Genomic DNA, 18,013 nt, shown 5'->3' with positions numbered 1-18,013 from the left:
AGGCCCCGAGGGCAAGGCCCTTCTTAAGGTGCCTCCTATCCTGCCAGGCACTGGAGTTAGCTTTTTCCACACAAGACTCCTTCCTCCACCTCTTTTTATTCCACATTCTAGTCAAACTGTCATTTCACCTGTTGTTACTTCCTGGAGCACACGATCAAAAGTCTCCTCTTTGTATTGTCATAGATCCAAATGCAGAGTCTGCCCCCTTAGGGCGGAGGAAAGGCACCCTTTCAACCTTGAATTTTCTAGTGCTTTCAAGAATCCAACAGGACCCCACAGTAGTGGTTTGAATGAGAATGGTCTCCTTAGGCTCATATATTTGAATACTTGGTCCTCAGTTGGTGGAACTGTTTGGGAAGGCTTAGGAGGTGTGGCCTTTACTGGAGGAGGTGTGTCACTGGGGGCGGGCTCTGAGATTTCATGACATTCCCAGTTAGCTCTTTCTCTCTGCCTCACAGCTGTTATCTAAACATGTAACCCCTCAGCCTCTGCAGCAGTGCCATGCCTGCCTGCCTGCTGCCATGCTCCCCACCGTGACGGTCATGGACTCACCCTCTGAAACTGTAAGCAAGCGCCCAATTAAGTGCTTTCTTTTATAAGCCACCTTGGTCATGTTGTACCTTCACACTAATAGAACAGAAACCAAGACATTTGCCCCATGCTTATGGCCTGAGTGGTGAGTAGCCAAGACTCCTGCTGGCCACCAAGTGCTCATGGCGTCCAGCCCGGGTAAACCCACCTCCCCTGACTCCCAGTTCTCTGCGCATCAAAGGCAGTCTCAATTGTGATTTAGCTCTGAGGCTTCTGGCTGCTTGAACTTCTGCTTTGGTGAGTCATGCTTCAGTGGGGGCGCTTTACCTCCAGGGTCAGGCCAGCCACACCAGCTCTATCTGCAAGCAAGGGAGTAGAGGAAGCGAAGATAAATTTAACAGTTCTTGAAGTCGCGTCAAATGGAATTGTAAAGAAAGCCTTTGAAGCTTGTCTGAACCTAGCTCTCTTCTCTTGGAAGGACCACGGGGGAAATGATTAGTAAGGTTGCCCTTTGAGGACATGGCTTTGAGTGGGAGTTGGCAGGGAGGCAATGCTAGAGGTGAGTCACAAGCCCCAAAGGACTGTACCTTCACTCCCGGGCCACGCCGTTCACTCCACTACTTTCTCTGGCAAATACTGTCTCCCGAGTGCTGCTGTCTCCCAGCTGAACTTGCTGTCCCGTGCAGATCCCATCACCACTGGAATGGGCCTTGGGCTGGCAGGTCCATGGCATCCATAGCCCTTGCCTCCCATATAGTTACACACTTCTTCTCATTTTTTGAGCTTCTTAGTACACTAGACTCCAAAGGGAGGAGCCATGGAAAGCCTCTACAGATAGGACACTCACTGTTTAGAAAAGCAAGTGTCAGAATACAGAGGAGTGGCCTGAGGGACAAGTGTGACCTATATGGCCTTATAGGTGGAGAACCCAGGTGTGGGAGAGCTATGGGAGCAAATGCAATGGAAATCTTTCTAGAGAGGGTGCCTTGTTGTGTGAGGGACAATCACCCACGTGGAAGGGAAGGGAAGTACAGTTCCAGGCAGAGAGAACATCCCATGCAAAAACAAAGAAATCAGAGAAAGAGTCCAATACATTTGAAAACTGAGAATGCTTCCGTAATCACGCTTAGGACACCGTGCCAAGAGATGAGATGGGCAAGCCAGCTGCTCCCATGTGCAATAGCACTGTGGGAAGTGAGCTGACTTGGATGTTAGGAAGCTGTGGGATAAAGTCTGGCCTCTGCTGCTCTCCAGCTGTGTGACCTGGACAAGTGACTTCAGCTCTCTGAGGCTCAGAGTCTGTGTCTGTAAAATGGGAATAACCTACACTCCATGGAGCCAATGTTACCATTAGATGAGATGCTGTACATGCTGTGTTCAGCCCTGGGGTCTACAAATGACAGCCATCGTGCAAAACAGACTGTTGTGTCTATTAAATGAAGACCGTATTCCCGCCCGCATTCAGAAACCCCTGATTTGGGGGTCCAAGGTCCAATTCTGATCTGTTCTCATCTCTAGCACCATGCAACTTCCTCTCCTTCCCTATAGGCCCTGCTCTCCCACCATCCCATACTACTCAGGCATTCCCTTGGGAATCCTCCTTGCTCCCTCCTCTCCATCTACACCGTCTGCTTCAAGGAAGACCCAACTCAAACAACCGGAAGGTGCAGTTTCCCTGGCCCTTCTGAAAGGAATGGAGGTGTAGGGCTGAGGCCAGCAGGGCTTCCAGCAAAGCTTTTCTTTATCCACTGAGTGCTCAGACAGATGGGGGGTGCTTCAATGGAAGGGTTATTCTGGAAGATGCCCTGCCTTCTTGCCCCCTTCCAACTGCATCTTGACTTATCTATTGCTGTGATAAACACCATGACTATAGATATCTTGAAGAGGAAGGGCTAATTTCAGCCTACATGTCTGCTCACAGTCCATCATCCAGGGGAGTCAGGGTAGAAACCTGGAGACAGGAACCTGGAGGCAGGCACAGAAGCAGAAGCCGTGGAGGGGTGCTGCTTCCTGGCTTGCTCACCCTGGCTTGCTCAGCCTGCTTCCTTATGGCACGTAGAACTACCAGCTCAGGGCTGGTACCACCCATAATGGACTGGGCCCACTCACATTAACCACAGATTAAGAACATGCAGGCTTTCCTACAGTCCAATCATATGGAGACAGTTTCTCAGTTGAGGTTCCCTCCCCTCAGCTGAATCTATCTTGGGTCAAGTTGATATAAAACTACCCAGTGCAGGCATTTTTGAACAAAGTATATTTCAGTAAGGTCTGCTGTCCCTTCTCCCCAACCTCCTGCTGACCCTTCACCTGCCCCCTCCAGTCATCTCCCACTAGTTTCTTTTCTGCTTCTGTGTCCCGTGTATCCGCTGCTCACACCCCATCCCTCCTCATGCATTATGTACTGTGATGGTCTTAGTTTCCATTGCTGAGGCCGTTCGCTCTGGGCCTTTGCCTTCTCACAGCATCCCATGCTTGCTTTCTCACGGTACAGCAGCAGTCTCCCTGCACTGGATCTCTCTTTGCTCCAGAGCCCTTTTATCTTCCTCCAGTTTCTTTACGCCTCTCTCTTCTGTGCTACAGGCTCCTTCAAACGTCTGCTGCTTTCTTTCCTATTTAAAAAGGAGCTGAGCAGATCCTGGTACAAGTTCAGCCCCCCTCCCCCACACGAATGAGGATGTGCATAGCATTTCCATGGTGACCGCACCCACATCAGCCAATGCTTGCCTTTTCTACATTTTTCCTCCAAAGGTCATTTTCTCTTCCCAGAGCAAAAGATGCCTATCTTGGAGCCCAGGTCCACTGCAGGTGACAAGGGCTCTGGGCTTTACGTCCTTGTTATCAGTCTCACGCTTTGCTGCTGGGCCTGGTCTGCCCACGGCTGTGATCAGCATGGGTCCGCTGATCGGGCAAATGGCACTTCTGTGAGAAAGGACAGCGCTGGTGCAGAAGATGTGGGGCTTGAGGGTCTTTCTCCCAGTTTCCATTTGCAATGCACGGCCTTGCCCTGTCTCAGGTGACCCCTTTGTGTTGAGTCGTTAGGAGTTTCTAGGGTGGGTATCTTGCATACTTCTGGGTACCCCCACAGATGCTCAAGTCCTCAACCCCCCACTGTACTCTGATGAGGGTAAGAGACAGGAAGAGGCCTCTCTTTGTTTGCCCAGGTCTTTACTCTTCACCAGCCAGCATGTGCCAATCACTCACTCAATGACTGGGGCTATAACTGCAACCCTGGGGATAATCTGGGCAGGGCGAGAGACCAGGAATGTGCAGGCAAAGTCCTGCGAGGGAGCTTCCAGCGGTGGAAGCAGGATACCTCTGTGTCTGAGCAGATGAGGCTTTAAGTAGGTCTCTCAAGGAGTAGCTACACTTGAGTTCTGTCTACACTAGGGGCTGTGGCGGTATGTAGTGTTGGCAATGACAGCCTTTGACTGAGCGTAACTGAGAACTAGATGCCTGGCTGAACTCCTCACGTGGGTTCTCCTAAAGTCTCCTGACAGCCTGTACTATAGGCTGGCTATTGTCTCTTTCACCTGGCCCGTGGTGGCTACAGCAGCTTGTCAAGTAGGAGTATGTGACCGAACTGTCCTCTTTGGGCTTTGACTACTGCCAAGACCATGGGCTTAGTGTTAGGAAAACATGACAATCAGAGCTTGTCTCTTTTGTCAGCTTCCTGGATGGACTCCATCAATGCTGACTAAATCCAGACAGACTTAAGACAGACTCTTAGAGCATCACAGAAAGTTGGTCATAAAAGATAAAGACCACTAGCCTGTGGTTCTAGGACTCTCATTTACTCATTGGTTTAGTGTGTGTGTGCATACCTGTGTGTATCTGTGTGTATGTGTGTTGCAGCTCTGTGAACCAAGAGTATATGGGAGACTGGAAAGCCAATTGTCAGGGACAAGGACAGAATCTCTAGTTAGTGGAAAAATACAGACCCCCAATAAGACAGGGAACTAGATCATCTTACAGTCAGGTTGCCTAGCAACAGGACATTGAGTCAGAGCCCTTGACCCTCTCACCCTGTAAACATCCTATACAAACATCCTGTTAGCTTGCCCCACCTTATGCAGATGACAGCTTCTTGCTCCCCTCACCCTGCGGAACTATATAACGTAAAGAATGCAAAAAGTGCTTTTACAGGATGTATCAGGTTAAAAACCATTACAGAACCCATATTGGAGAGAGACTTTACACATGTAATGATTGTGGCAAATGCTTTAGCCAGCTGAAACATCTAAGAATCCATCAGAAAGTTCATACAGGGGAGAAACCTTACAAATGTAGTGAGTGTGACAAATCCTTTGTCAAGAAATGCAACCTTAAAACCCACCAGAGAATTCATACAGGAGAGAGACCATACAAATGTGGTGAATGTGGTAAAACCTTTATCCAGGTAGACCATCTTAGAACTCATCAGAGAATACATACAGGGGAGAAACTTTACAAATGTAGTGAATGTAACAAATCCTTTACGAGGAAATGCTATCTTAGAACTCATCAGAGAATACATACAGGAGAGAAACCTTACCAATGTAGTGAATGTGACAAATCCTTTGTCCAAATAAGCCATCTTAGAACTCATCAGAGAATACATACAGGAGAGAAACCTTAAAGTGTAGTGAATGTGACAAATCCCTTGTCTAGAAATACACCCTTAGAAAACACTAGAAAATTCATGTGGGAGAGAGACTATACAACTGTGATGCATGTGGCAAAGTCTTTACCCACCTCTCAGGTCTTACAAGACATAAGAGAATTCATACTAGGGAGAAAACTTTCCATAGTAAATTATATGGCATGTGCTTTAAGCAGAGCTTCCTCCTTAAAACCACAGTAGGTTTCTCAAAAGAGAATCATTATGAATGTGAGAAACTTGTGACAGCCCTTATGGAATGTTTGAATCTTCAAAAACATTGGGATATTATTCTGAGGAAAATTTTGAAAATTTGAAACTGGGGGAAAAACCTGTCATGAAGTTATTTTGCCTGTTCACCTTCAAAAACTTTATAATGAAGACAAAATGTCCCCCATCCCCTCTTGCCACCCTGGGGACTCATGGTTGTCTGGGTAAATCCCGAAAGCACCAGCCAATGGCATGGATTCCATGATAAACGCTAGAGGCACAAGGCCTGGGTCCTGATGCCCAGCTGCTGCCTTGCTGGCCCATCACTGACCCCAGACCCTCCTGGTCCTTTCTGAGCATGTCTGTGGATTAAAAGAGTGATGGTGTGGATGAGCTGAGGCACGAGGGTGTTTGATCATTGACAATCAATCTCTCCCTGAAGAGTAAAGTGTGCTTAGAGGCATTGAGGAGGGGAGGTGCCACTGGTGTGTGTGTGTGTGTGTGTGTGTGTGTGTGTGTGTGTGTGTGTGTACCACATCCGTTCACCAGGTGTTCTGCAGAAGACCATGATGGAGGGAAGTAAAAACTAGGAGTACACAAAGTACACAAAGCAGACCACCAGTAGCCTGACTGAATCCTGAGGATAATCAGCACTGTGTGATAGATAGGTCTCTAGGCTCTGTCCCTAGGGATATCAACAGTGAGCTGGTTGGGCACAAGCCAGGAGGAGTCAAAGGCATGACAGATGGGTAGGTGGCAGCATCATACTATTAGATAAGCCATTTAGTTTAGCGGGGAAACTGAGGCAGGTGCTCATTTCAGCATTGCTAGGTTAGTGAGGGCTAGCTTCACATAGCTAGACAGGAACCCTGGATAGAGAGAGAGAGAGAGAGAGAGAGAGAGAGAGAGAGAGAGAGAGAGAGAGAGAAGAAGGAGGAGGAGGAGGAGGAGGAGGAGGAGGAGGAGGAGGAGGAGGAAGGGCAAAGCTCCTGAGGGTGGGTGTGTCTATTCTCCAACTCCTAGGCTCATATCCAGGCTTTAGATGTGTTCCATCCACCCAACTCTGATGTCATGGCCCCTGGGCTTGGGGGACAGCAGATGTGACCTTAGACCAGCTCTTAACTTAGTGTGGATCCTATAGGTTGGTTGAGGACTCCAGCAAGGGTGTGAGGGGAGAACCAACATTTCATGGCTGTCAGCCTCATATCAGGCCCATGGTAGGAAATTATCTCACCCTCACAGTAACCTACCGAGGGGACATTATTGGTTCTACTCCTTTTCTGGCTGAGCAAACAGATCCAACAAAGAACAAGTTCAAGGCCTCCTAGCTAGGAGCAGAAGAATCAGAATGTGATCATTGATCCAATTTCACAGTTGATGTCCTTCCTCTGACCTTGGACTCCTCTATCCCTAGATTACATCCAAGGTCATAGGTGCATGAATAAAAGTAGGTCCAAGCCTCATTTGAAATCAATCATCAACCCCCATGCATCCCCAGAGTCAAAGTTATTAAGGAGAAATCCAGTTCATACAGCGTGTCTATACACATCCCTACACACCCCACTGCATTTGTAAGCCTTCCCGCTCAGAGTTCTGCTTGGAGGCTGCTGATCAGCCAGGGATGAAAAGGCTCCTGGCAGACAAAGGGAACAATGAAACTCAGAAACCAGGGTGATTCAGCTGGAAAGCAGAAGGCTGGCGAAGGGATTAATCATGGGTTTCAACTCCAAGGAGCCGGCTCTGAGAACAGCAGGTAGCTAACTCTGTAGGAAGCAGACAAGAGAACTATACAAATATAGTCAGGGAATTTGGGGGCACCTTAGCAAGGTACAGCTATATTGTGGCCTTTTTGACCCTGTGGGCAACAGAGGTTAAGGGCACGGAGCTGGTGACCATCTGCATGGGTTCAGGACACCACACACACACACACACACACACACACACACACACACACACACACACAAAAAAAAAAAAAAAAACTATTTATAAGGAGTGTAATTGTCAATAGGGAAGAAAATTATTGATGCCTGCATTTCTTCAGCTGAGAATCAGGAGCACTAGCAGGGCTCAAAGACTCAGTACATTTGTACAAACTCAACATTGTCCCATCTAATAGGCTGGCCAGGGACAACAGTTCATAAGGTCAGTGACCTTTAAAACCAGTGTGGAATTTTGACTCTCTTCCAAATAGAACCAGAATAAAGTTGGTTTACAGATAACTTTTGCTTTAGTACTTCCTAGCAGACCCCCATGCTCAGGTTCCTTATCTATAAAAAGGCAATAATGGAGGCTGGTCTTCGCTATAAGATTGCCTGAGAACCCAGCAAGGCAGAAGACAGGCAAATCCTTTGACAGCAGGAAATGGTGATAGGAACAGGAGGGAAGAGGAATGAGCATTGTGTGTGTAGGAGAATGGGCTGTCCACACGGGGCACCGATAAAGACTTACCACACAGTGGTTGTCATGTCCTTGGACTATTATATCATCATTTGTAACAGAGGGGAGTGCGACGATAATATAAACTTGTACAAGGATCTCTCTTAATGTAGAAACAGAATCAGGCCATGGATGCACACTAAAAATATCTAGAATAGCATATTGGTTGTAAGGAATGCAGATAATTTAGAAGCTGGAATGGCCTCTTGGTGACAGATTCGAAGGTGGCCCATGACTGAGTGACTCCACACTCAGGTAGCCATGCCTTACCCCAGGGCACTGGGAAGCTGTGGCCATCAGGGCCCTTCCTTGGGGAGTGGCTGGAGGGGGGAATGGCAAGATCACCGGAGTTCCGACGTCATTTGCTGATGGAGCCATTTGCTTTCTGAGCCTAGTGCCTACAAACTCTGAGATCACTCAAATGAGCAGCAGAGTCCCTTTCTCAAGGTGGCCTGGCTTTGCACACGGTGTCTGGTTGCACATGGCTCACACTTGCACCTGTCTCTTCCCGTGATGGAGTCCCTGTCGTGTTGTGGTGAGCATTGGGGCGGAGTTTGAGTGACTGCTGCTGAATTCTGCTCAGGGGACTGATTTAACCTAATAGAACCGCCACTCAAATCCCCTAGTTAGCAAGCAGCTGCCAGACTTGAGAGAGCCGCTGCTCTGCTTTGCTTTGAGCTGAGGGACAATAACAAGGGGAGAGCCTATGCAGGGGTCAGAAGAGCTAACCAACCATCCAGCTAGTCCCTCAACTTCTCAAGGGATCCCACATGTATTGCCTGACCTTTCAGGGCTCGGATTTCTCTCCAATAGACCTAAAACCATAAGAGTTCTGCATAGGGAAATATTATGTTACTGTCAAGTGTCAGCCCTTTAATACGATCCATATAGGAAAGGCTTAAATTTAAAAACAAATGCTTCGAGAATGTCTCAGGGGTCTCATCTCCAGCAGCTGCATCAACGATCTCGGTTACCACTCACCTCAACCCAGCACACATTCAATCTACCAGCACCTGCCACATTTCAAGCACCGGCAGATACATCAAGATAGGAGACCAGGGATGGCTCTCGGGAAACACAGTCCACTGGAAGAAAGAACATTGGAAAACAGGACAATGCTGTCTTTCATGGGGCTGCATAGAGAACTCAGTCCATTACATCAGTTTTCTTTAATCAGATCATGAATATGAAGACCACGAATATGTTGCATCTCCAAAGAGCTTTGGAGGTAGTCAGTGTCTCTACATCTCACACCCAGAAGCAGTCAAAGCTGCTCCTGCCAGTAGCCAGTGTGGCCTGGTCACCTTCAGGTCTCCTGCTTCATTTCTCTGGGATCCCCGGGTACTTGGTGTTGCACGAAATTAAAAATTTGACTCTGTAAGATCCACGATGCCCACTCTACTTAAAACTGTTTGCTGTCTCATAATAGTCCAGGGCAGGGTGTTATTTATAGAAAGGACCAAAGTCTGAGAGCCTGGGAGAAGGAACCTAGAAGCCTAGCTTTAAAACAGAGGCCTTGCAGTTGAAAGAGCAGGACACTGCTGTGAGAAGTTCCACAGACCTTCCCCATTGGAGAGTTAAACATTGTCTTGGTCAACAGGATAACCCACACCTGTCCTCATGAGAACACTGGGTACCAGGACCCTGACCCAAAGCCATTGAGCTGGAGCCCTGTGTCCCCTCCTGTTATCTCCGATCTTGACTGGCCTCACAAAGCCTCCTCCAAGGCTGACGCCTGTGGCACCTTGTGGGCCTCCCTGGGGGTGGGGGGGGGCGGGGTAACGTATAGTTGTCTGATTGATTAGCTTACAGAGAAGCAGGTTTCCTTATGACGTTTCCATTCATACCTTGTTTTGATGCCCTCTCTGCGCTGGATCGCTCATCCCCCTGCTGCCCCCATACCCTCTGTCCCCTGTACTTCCTTCCCCTCTTCTAGGTCATTGTCATAGGATTCCGCACTCGCTGCCTTCTCTCAAAGTGTCTTTTTTCCCTTCTCGTGGGACTCTTTCTAGTTCCTGAGTCTTTATCCACATTTACCCCCACCCAAATGCATTGCTAGAACCAAGGATCCCCAGGAGAGAGAATGCAGTATTTGTCTGCACATAGTTACCTTGAATTACATGGTTGTTTTTTTTTTTTTAAAAGAAAAAAAAAAAAAAACAAAAAAACACCTCCAGAGAGAGCCTGAAGCTGAAGCTACCCTGTAGGAGTAGGAAAAGGGGCCCTGAAACTGGTCAGTGTATAAGAGAAATCCCCCACTCTCCTTTGTTTCTCAACAGGAAGCAGCTGTTGGGTACCACTGCCGAGTGAGATGCTGGGTTCTGGGCTCATGTTGGTATATGCCAAGGAGCATCATGAAAGACACTTGCACCAGAAAGACCGAAGGTCAAATCCAGCTCTCTTGGCTCCAGCTGGGGGCCTCTGGCTTGTGGCCTTGAGGCTCCTCCCAGGCCATCTTCGGATACTTATCCATGGCCATAATGTCTGGAGAATAAGCAAATTCAGACCTGAGCTGCCTGTTCAGGAGCAGGGACCTTTACTACTCACTGGGTGACCCTGGGCCAGGCTGAAAGGCCTTCCTCAACTGCTCCTTATCAGAACGCTTCTGGTGTGATATTTGCAGGTAACCTACGCATGTCCTCCCATGTACCTTAAGCCGTCTTGAGACTCATTATAATACCTAATGGCATGCAAATGCCATCTAAACAGTTGTTACACCATATTGCTTCGGGAATGATGACAGAGAAAGAGGTCTGTCTATGACTGTTCAACACAGATACATTTTTTTTCTGAATATTTTCAATCCACGGTGGGTGGCACCTGTGGGTACAGAATGTACAGGCAGAACTGGCAGACTCTGTTCACTGTTTTCTACCATGGTTTAAAATTTTTAATTGAAACATAGTTTGCATGCCAATTCATACTAAAACCCCTGTGGTTTTTTGAATAGTCACAACTGGTACCACTAGAGCCCATCTACATTCAGAATATTCCATGATCCATGACAGGAGCCCATCTGTGTCCCTCGGCACTCCTCACCCACGATTGCTGTCTCTGACCTTCCACAGACTGTCTGATTTCTCTCGTTGCATGGTCTTCTAATCACAAGCCTCCCCAAACGGAAAAGCCTAGCTTGGCCTCCCCTGTCCTTCAAACGGAGATAGATGCAAGGACTATGCCAGCCTCTGAATAGAAGTAGTCACTAGCTTCAGAAAGGGGAGGAGAACTGGAGTCACCTTGGAGATGAGGACTGAGCCAGCACTGTCTGAGTGCCCTGACAGGCCCCTTCCAGCTTGCTCTGTGTTTCAGGGGTCCCTGCTGCTGCACCCTGGTAAGGTCTGGAACTCTCATGGGCTCTCTGCCATCAGAGGTCCGCAGAGGTCTCAGAAAAGCTGACAGGGATATTTTCCCTCCTGAGAGCTATCACAGGCGACGAGTAGCTGAGGACATGCAGTCACATACACCCAAGGGCTCTGAACTCATTGGGCCTGAGTAGGCCAGCAGACCTCTGCCCATCATGTGAAGTCTTTTCGGGTTTCAGCGTGTCTCATTCTCTCCTGGACTATTTCCTTTCCCTGTCTTGGGAAATCGAACATGCCAAGTGCTCATGGCTCATTGGAGCCAGAGCCTTTTTCCTCCCAATCAACACCGCCTCTGTGGCTTGCTCCTACTCAGGGCACACGGTGGGAGCATATTTGTAAATCTGGTGACAGACAGGGAAGGATGTCACCTAGATGGGCACAAGCATGTATGCTCCATGCTGCATTGAAGCTGCACTGTGTGGGAGTCCCTGCACACAGTGAGTTGATGGCATGTGTTGGGGGTGGCCATTTGTCTTTCCCTCCCATCTGGAAAGTGGAGATCCTCCACACATAAGGGCTCCTTGTCCCCAGGGAAGGCCTGGGAGATGATGCCATCCTTTCTTCCCCATCTTCATTGAAAATAGGAAGGTGGTGGGCACCACATGGGGGTCTTGCTCCAGTGTTCCCATTCAAGCAAATCCCATGGCAGACTAGGAGGACCCATGCTGGAGTTGTGGAGGAGATCCAAGGGGTGGTGGTGGTCCACGCTAGGGAAACATCTCTGGTACCCCCTGAGTGGCCTGGCTGCCAGGGTCTACTTTCTTTTCAGAACTGTGCTAGGTCACCATCTCATGGAAATGCTGAGGACTCCACACTAACACAGTGTGGAAAATGCTGTATGCACAGGGCCATTATCTCATCTGCTTTATTCCTTCCCTTAGCAGTGGGGACAAGCTGAGCAGAGAGGCTTCCTGCTCCATCCACTGTCCCCAGTAGTACAATTATAGGCCCCTCCATCAGCAGAATCTTCTCCCTGCAGGAGAGCACCTGGCCATACCTGTTTGGAGTGATCGTTGTCCCTGCCTTGGTCCAGCTGGCAAGCCTGCCATTTCTCCCTGAGAGCCCACGCTACCTCCTCCTTGAAAAGCACGATGAGGCAGGAGCCATGAAAGGTAGGGTCCTTTCCTTTCGTCACATGGTGCCAGCCTGTGCCTGGGTCACAGCAAGATGCTGTGCTGAGGACCAAGCAGCCGGACAGGGCAAGCAGCAGCATCTCTGTAAGCACCGTGCTGGGTGCTGTGGGATAGTCGCTCTCTCTGCCTCTCTGGCCGCTGGCACTAGTCAGATAGCAGAGACTCTGGAGGGTGAGGAAGACGGGTGAAAAGAGCCTGAGAGATCTGATTCCAGAAAGCAACTGGGCTTGATGGAAGAAATCAAGTTCTCCTGTGGAAACATCCTGACTAGGGAAAAACTCCTCTCCACCTGCCCAGCTAAGAAAGGGCCCTTGGGAAAAGTGTTGATTACAGTCAGAATGGGCAATGTGTGATACAGTGAGTGAGACTCTAAAGTTTGATTTTATAGTACAGTAAGAATGTGCATGTGCGTGCGTGCGTGCGAGTGCATGGGAGTGTGTTTAGTATATACATCTTAAGTCATAAAACATGATAAGCACTATACCTCCACCTGGTAAAAAGAACAAAGCTACTGAGATCCCGGCCATGAGTTGAAATAATATTGAGATCTTCATTTCTATTAATAACAGTAACAATTTCATACCAGATGTTCAGTGAACAATTAGTTTTTGACATTCTGGGTGTTCTGTCAGGTAGTGGGAAAGACGGGAGCATACGATGGCATCCCTACCCTCCTGGAGTGACTGGAGTAGTCTGTCAGGATGAGCAGACATGTCTGAGGATAGAGAGCCTAGCAAGTATGCTGCTTGCCGAGCATGCAGCCAGAAGTGAACAAGTGAGCAGGAGGGGCTCCCGTCGTCAGTGTCACACTCTTCTGCTCATGTCCCCTTGGACAGAACATGACCTCACAGCCTCCCCTCCCTCCCACAGAGCCCGGGAATGCAGGCAATGCAATTCTTCAGCCATCTGTTATCACAGATACCAGGGTCTGCTCCAAAGGAAGAGGGCAATGAGGGGTGGTGTCTGGTGACTGCCACACTCTGCCACATAGTCGAGAGTGACAGTGGCTTGGTGATTGAGACCAGCTGGGCGAGCCACGTGGGGCTCCACAGGCTGACAGTTCATGGCTCTATATATGCAGCCATGGGAAGCGTAGCAAGAAATGGGAATGAGGTGGTGCATGAAGAACATGCCTTGGAAGTTTGATGACAACCCGCCCACATGCATGAGCTAAGGAAAAGCCCTGAGGTTGCTGGGAACTGCCTCCATGCATCATGTATGGGAGGGCAGTCAGGGAGATGGACCAGCCGAGGGACGGGCATGCACACATCATGGTCTATCCTTTAAGGCAGAGCATTGAGACCAGCAGCTGTACCTATTCTGTGTCTTCATCCATCTTGACCTCTGCATGGAGGGTTCATGCAGGTCTGACTCTCTGGGCCTCAGCCCTAGCCATCCCAGAGGATCTGGGCTCTGCTTTAGAACAAAGTGTTTCGATGGTGCGAGGAAAGCTTGTATTCTCAGCTCATTTCGAGGATGACAGGAGGCGCAGCATGGTTAAAGGAAACACTAAGCATGGTGTGTTGGTGCAGCATTGGTAGTACCGTGGTGAGCATATCTGCCTTCCAAAGCCTGGTGTGGTCATCGGGGTCCAGTGCTGGGGCAGTGTCTGCTCTCATCACTCCGTGGACACATGATGTCTCCATCTCCTCCGTGGTCTGGTCCCTCTGACTAAGCAGGTGAAGTGGCACAGGGCACTGACTAAGCTACCTTCCTGTGGCTGAGCATCCAAGCCTCTCAGAGCCTTGAATTCTGCCTTATAAACAAGGGGAACATTTACAAAATCTCAGCAAGTCTTCCAGCTCTACAGATGACCCCCACTGTTTTGAGGTTCTCAAGGTGCTAGTGTGGAAGGCAGAAAAATGACTTCCACCATCCTCTCCTGAAAAGAGGTCTACTTTCTACTTTCCAGAGCCTGAGCCTGAGGTAAAGACATGGTGTGTTCATCAGTCTTTGCACCCCTGTGACTAAATACCTAAAACAAACAACATAAGGAGAAGGTCGGTTTCAGAGGCCTCTGGCCATCACAGTAGGATGATGTGGTAAAGTAATTTACACTGTGATGAACAGGAACCAGAGCTGAGCTTTCACAGGGAGGGAAGGGTCAGGACAAGAGACAGCTCCCAAAGGCATGCCTGCTGGTGGCCCACTTCCTCCAGCCGGGCCCCACCTTCCACACTTCTGCCTTGTCTGGATAGTCTAGTCACGTTCTAAATCCATCCATGGATTAAACTGTTCATGATCTCAGAGCCTCTTGATCTAATCCTCAGGACACACTCAGAGTGAACCGTATCAATCCCCTGGGTGGCTCTCAACCCCATCCTGCCTACAGTCAAGACTAAAGGTGGCACAAAACAAAGGAATGAAGGTCATTGATGGAACTGAGGCTGCCCATCAGCGGGATTCAGACTGGAAGAGCCTCGGCCTAAGAGGAGACAGTACAATCACAAGGATCCTTCTAGAAAGTAGAATTGGAGGCAGAGGGAGAACCAGGGGACATCACATGAGAAGGACTTGGCTGAAGGAGCCCGACTTTCAAGATGGCAGGATGGGGCTGTGAGTCAGGCAACCCAGGCGACATGGAAGCGAGGAACAGTCAAGGAGACTCGCCTGTGTGCCCATCTGTGGCACTGAGCTCATTGGGTTAATTATGTAACTGACATGAAGTGCTTCCAACCTGGCTCTGACAATGGCTGGGCCACAGGAAATAGTTCTGTCATTTTTCTAGGAAGAGCCTCCAAATACCTCTGAGCTTCCTGGCAGCTAGAAAAAAAGAATGAATTGGCTTCTCCATTGACTCTCTCATCAATGTCCAAGGATACAGAACCTTGAGCAGAAGATAAGGAGCAAAGCCAGGCAGGGCCCTGAGCGCTGAAGCCTATAGTCTGTAAGAGAGTCCACCAGGAACCCGATGCCCTCGAAGGTCAGAGTAGTGTTATCCTGTGCCAAGAGCCACAGAAGAGAAGCCCTGGGTTCCCAGGGAGAACAGGGGGAGCTTCCTGAAGGAGGTGAGAGCTGAACGGGCAGGAAGATGATTGGCATGGACCAAGTGAGGATAATTGTGGGATGTGTGCAGTCAGGTTGGTGCTAAGCCTGTGGACATGTGTGGCTGGATCAAGCACCTGCAGATCAGGGAGGAATCGCGTGTGTTTATTTAATTGATTTAAACCAGTGCTCTTGCTCAAGCCTCCCATTCATGAGGGGCAGTCCTCTCATGCACCCCAGCTCAGAATGGCCCTCTAGGAGCATGTGAGTTCGGTCTGTATTGTGTTCATTGTAATTCCTTCCTGAAACCAGCCACATATCCAGCTGTCACATGATTGTCCAGCTCACACAGGGACAGAGGCAGAGCTACCTCTTTCTCTCCCATCCTGCAGGAGCATGTGGCCATCATGATATTTTGGCCCACTTGAAGCCATGCCTATGGCGAAATGAATGCCATGAGCGCCCATACCAGGGTGGACAGATTCCACCTCAGGGAAAACGATAGTCCTAGAGGAAGAGGGTGTTCCCTCTGTTTAGAGGTGGCCCTAAACTCTTGCACAGTGGACATGATAGTGCAAAAGTGGGTCATCTTGTCTCTGACCACCTCCTGTCATTGCCATCCCTTGACCTGAGCTTACATCACCCACACAGACTCACAGCGGCGCAAGAGTGGAAATTCCCGCTCTCCTGAGGGACTTGATCTCTCAGTTCCTTGTTTCCTAAATGCCTTTTAAGGCAGTAAGCACAGAGCTGGCAGTGGCCTAGTGTGCTTCATGTGCACCCCCCTCACGGTACTGTTTCTCTAGCTTCCCCTTGCAGCAGCAACCCTGCCTCATGCTTCTCTTAGTTGATATGTCTGTGTGGCCCACCCCCACCGCACAACAGCCCATAAAGGCTGAAGCTAAACAGAACTGAACCAAGTCTCCTCTTAGCTTCTCTGTTCTATGGGATTTTCTCAATGTTCTTTTGGAGTGTGAGGAAAAAGTGATCAGATACCTGAGGTCATCTGAGGATTACCCAAGTCCCTGGAGGGTAGCGCACATAGCAGCACCCACATTCTAAGGCTGTTGCAATAGGGAGAAGGTCTGTGAGGTGCACGTAGCAGGTACAGCTAACATCAGGCTCCCAATTCCCTGGGGTTCCAGTTCTGCTTTGGTCATTGTGAGTCTGTAAGTGGCACTAGATCTGAATTCCTCACCACTTCCAGCCCAGAAGCTGACTGGGCCACCCAGCAGGCTTCGTTTCAGATGAGAAATGAACATGTTCTCCTTTTTCAAATTCTTTAGAGCTAATGACTAGAGGATGGCCAGGAATATGAATGATGTGAGAGCTGTAGGAGACTGCTTGCTTTCAAATTGAGGAAAGGGTATAAGAAGTGCCTGGGAGAGGCCTGGGATGGACTATTTTTGAATGACATGGGCAAATGGACTCATGGAGGGCCATTCTCCATAGGCTAATGTCTTTCTGAGATGAGCTGCCAACTACAGGTGTCTGAGACCACCTCTTCCCTGGAGTCAACAAGTTAATATTGAAGATGTCTGTTCTGCCCTCTCCTCCCCATCAGAAGCTGTCACCTTACCTGGTCCCATCATCCACAGAGCAGACACATAGTCAGAGATCCCCTTGCCCATCTGTCTCCCTGCTGGATCTACAGCACCTCTGAGGTAGCCCTGTACACTTCCGGGGATGAAGAACTCACAGTCCCCAAAGCCAGTCCATCCTTAGACACGAGTCAGGAAGTTTCTATGCTGGGCTGATGCCCTCATATCAGAGCTCCTGCCCATGTCCTTATTCTGGCCTTACCAAGGACAGCAAGTTCCCTACCCATACCCAGCCTCCGCCAAGAAATGTCCCAAGGTCAGTAGTGTTTCCAACAGCTTCCAGTGCTGACAGGGCTGGGTAAGGACAGAAGTCACCATGGCGGCGGCTGCTTAGCTGCAGCGTGTACCCCAACACCTCCCTGCCCAGAGTTTCCTGTACCTGGGGCCTCCCCTATACGGAGACAGAAGCTGGAGGAAATAATCTTCCTCTCGGGCTCTAGGTGGGAAAGCCGCAATCGCAGACAGCCCTGTTTGTGTTTCTGGGTACAGAGCAGCCCATACTAAAGTTACCTCTTAGAACTCACCTGATGAAACTGGCAGCCAGGGGCTGCAGGAGCAAAAGCCAGGAGTGCCTCCTGGCCGAGGACTCCGGATGTGAAACAGCATTGAGAAAGTGAGGAGAAGAGGAGAGAACAAAGGTTAAGACTTCTGAGGTCTGGCTCCAAGTTCCTGCTAGAGACTAAAGGTTTGCATGCCCCTGTATGGAGGTCCTAAGCCCCAGCATGATGGCATTCAGAAGTGAGGCTCTTGGGAGGTGATCAGATTAAATGGAGTCATGAAGGTGGGGCCCCAGGATGCTATTAGTGTCTTTACAAGAGAGACAAGAGTGTTTATTACAAGAGTATTCATTCTCTCTTTCTGTCTGTCTGTCTGTCTGTCTGTCTCTCTCTCTCTCTCTCTCTCTCTCTCTCTCTCTCTCTCTCTCTCTCACACACACACACACACACACACACACACAGAACACACAGAACAGGTGGCCATACGGCCATACACCAGCCCAGACAACTAACTCAATGGGACCTTCAGTTCAGACTTCCAGCCTCCAGACAGTGAGACTGTCTCAGCCCCATCCGGGATATTCCCTCCAGCAGCTCTTGTCAACTAAGACAGCTCCCA

At 49.3% G+C, this 18,013-nt stretch overlaps 1 protein-coding gene across 3 annotated transcripts in view; it reads left to right on the top strand.

Moving 5' to 3' along the window:
• Slc2a9 (solute carrier family 2 member 9) overlaps nucleotides 1-18,013 on the top strand; it is a 141,031-nt gene that overhangs the window by 56,182 nt on the left and 66,836 nt on the right. For all 3 annotated transcript variants that reach the window (XM_028882372.2, XM_037208896.1, XM_028882371.2), the window contains one exon: nucleotides 12,158-12,290. In XM_028882372.2, the coding sequence (XP_028738205.1) occupies nucleotides 12,158-12,290 (133 nt within the window). The remainder of the gene's footprint in view (nucleotides 1-12,157; nucleotides 12,291-18,013) is intronic.

Source organism: Peromyscus leucopus, chromosome 10 (genome assembly GCF_004664715.2).
Source record: "Peromyscus leucopus breed LL Stock chromosome 10, UCI_PerLeu_2.1, whole genome shotgun sequence".
NCBI classification, from domain to species: domain Eukaryota; kingdom Metazoa; phylum Chordata; class Mammalia; order Rodentia; family Cricetidae; genus Peromyscus; species Peromyscus leucopus.
This window is presented reverse-complemented; position numbering and strand designations above follow the sequence as displayed.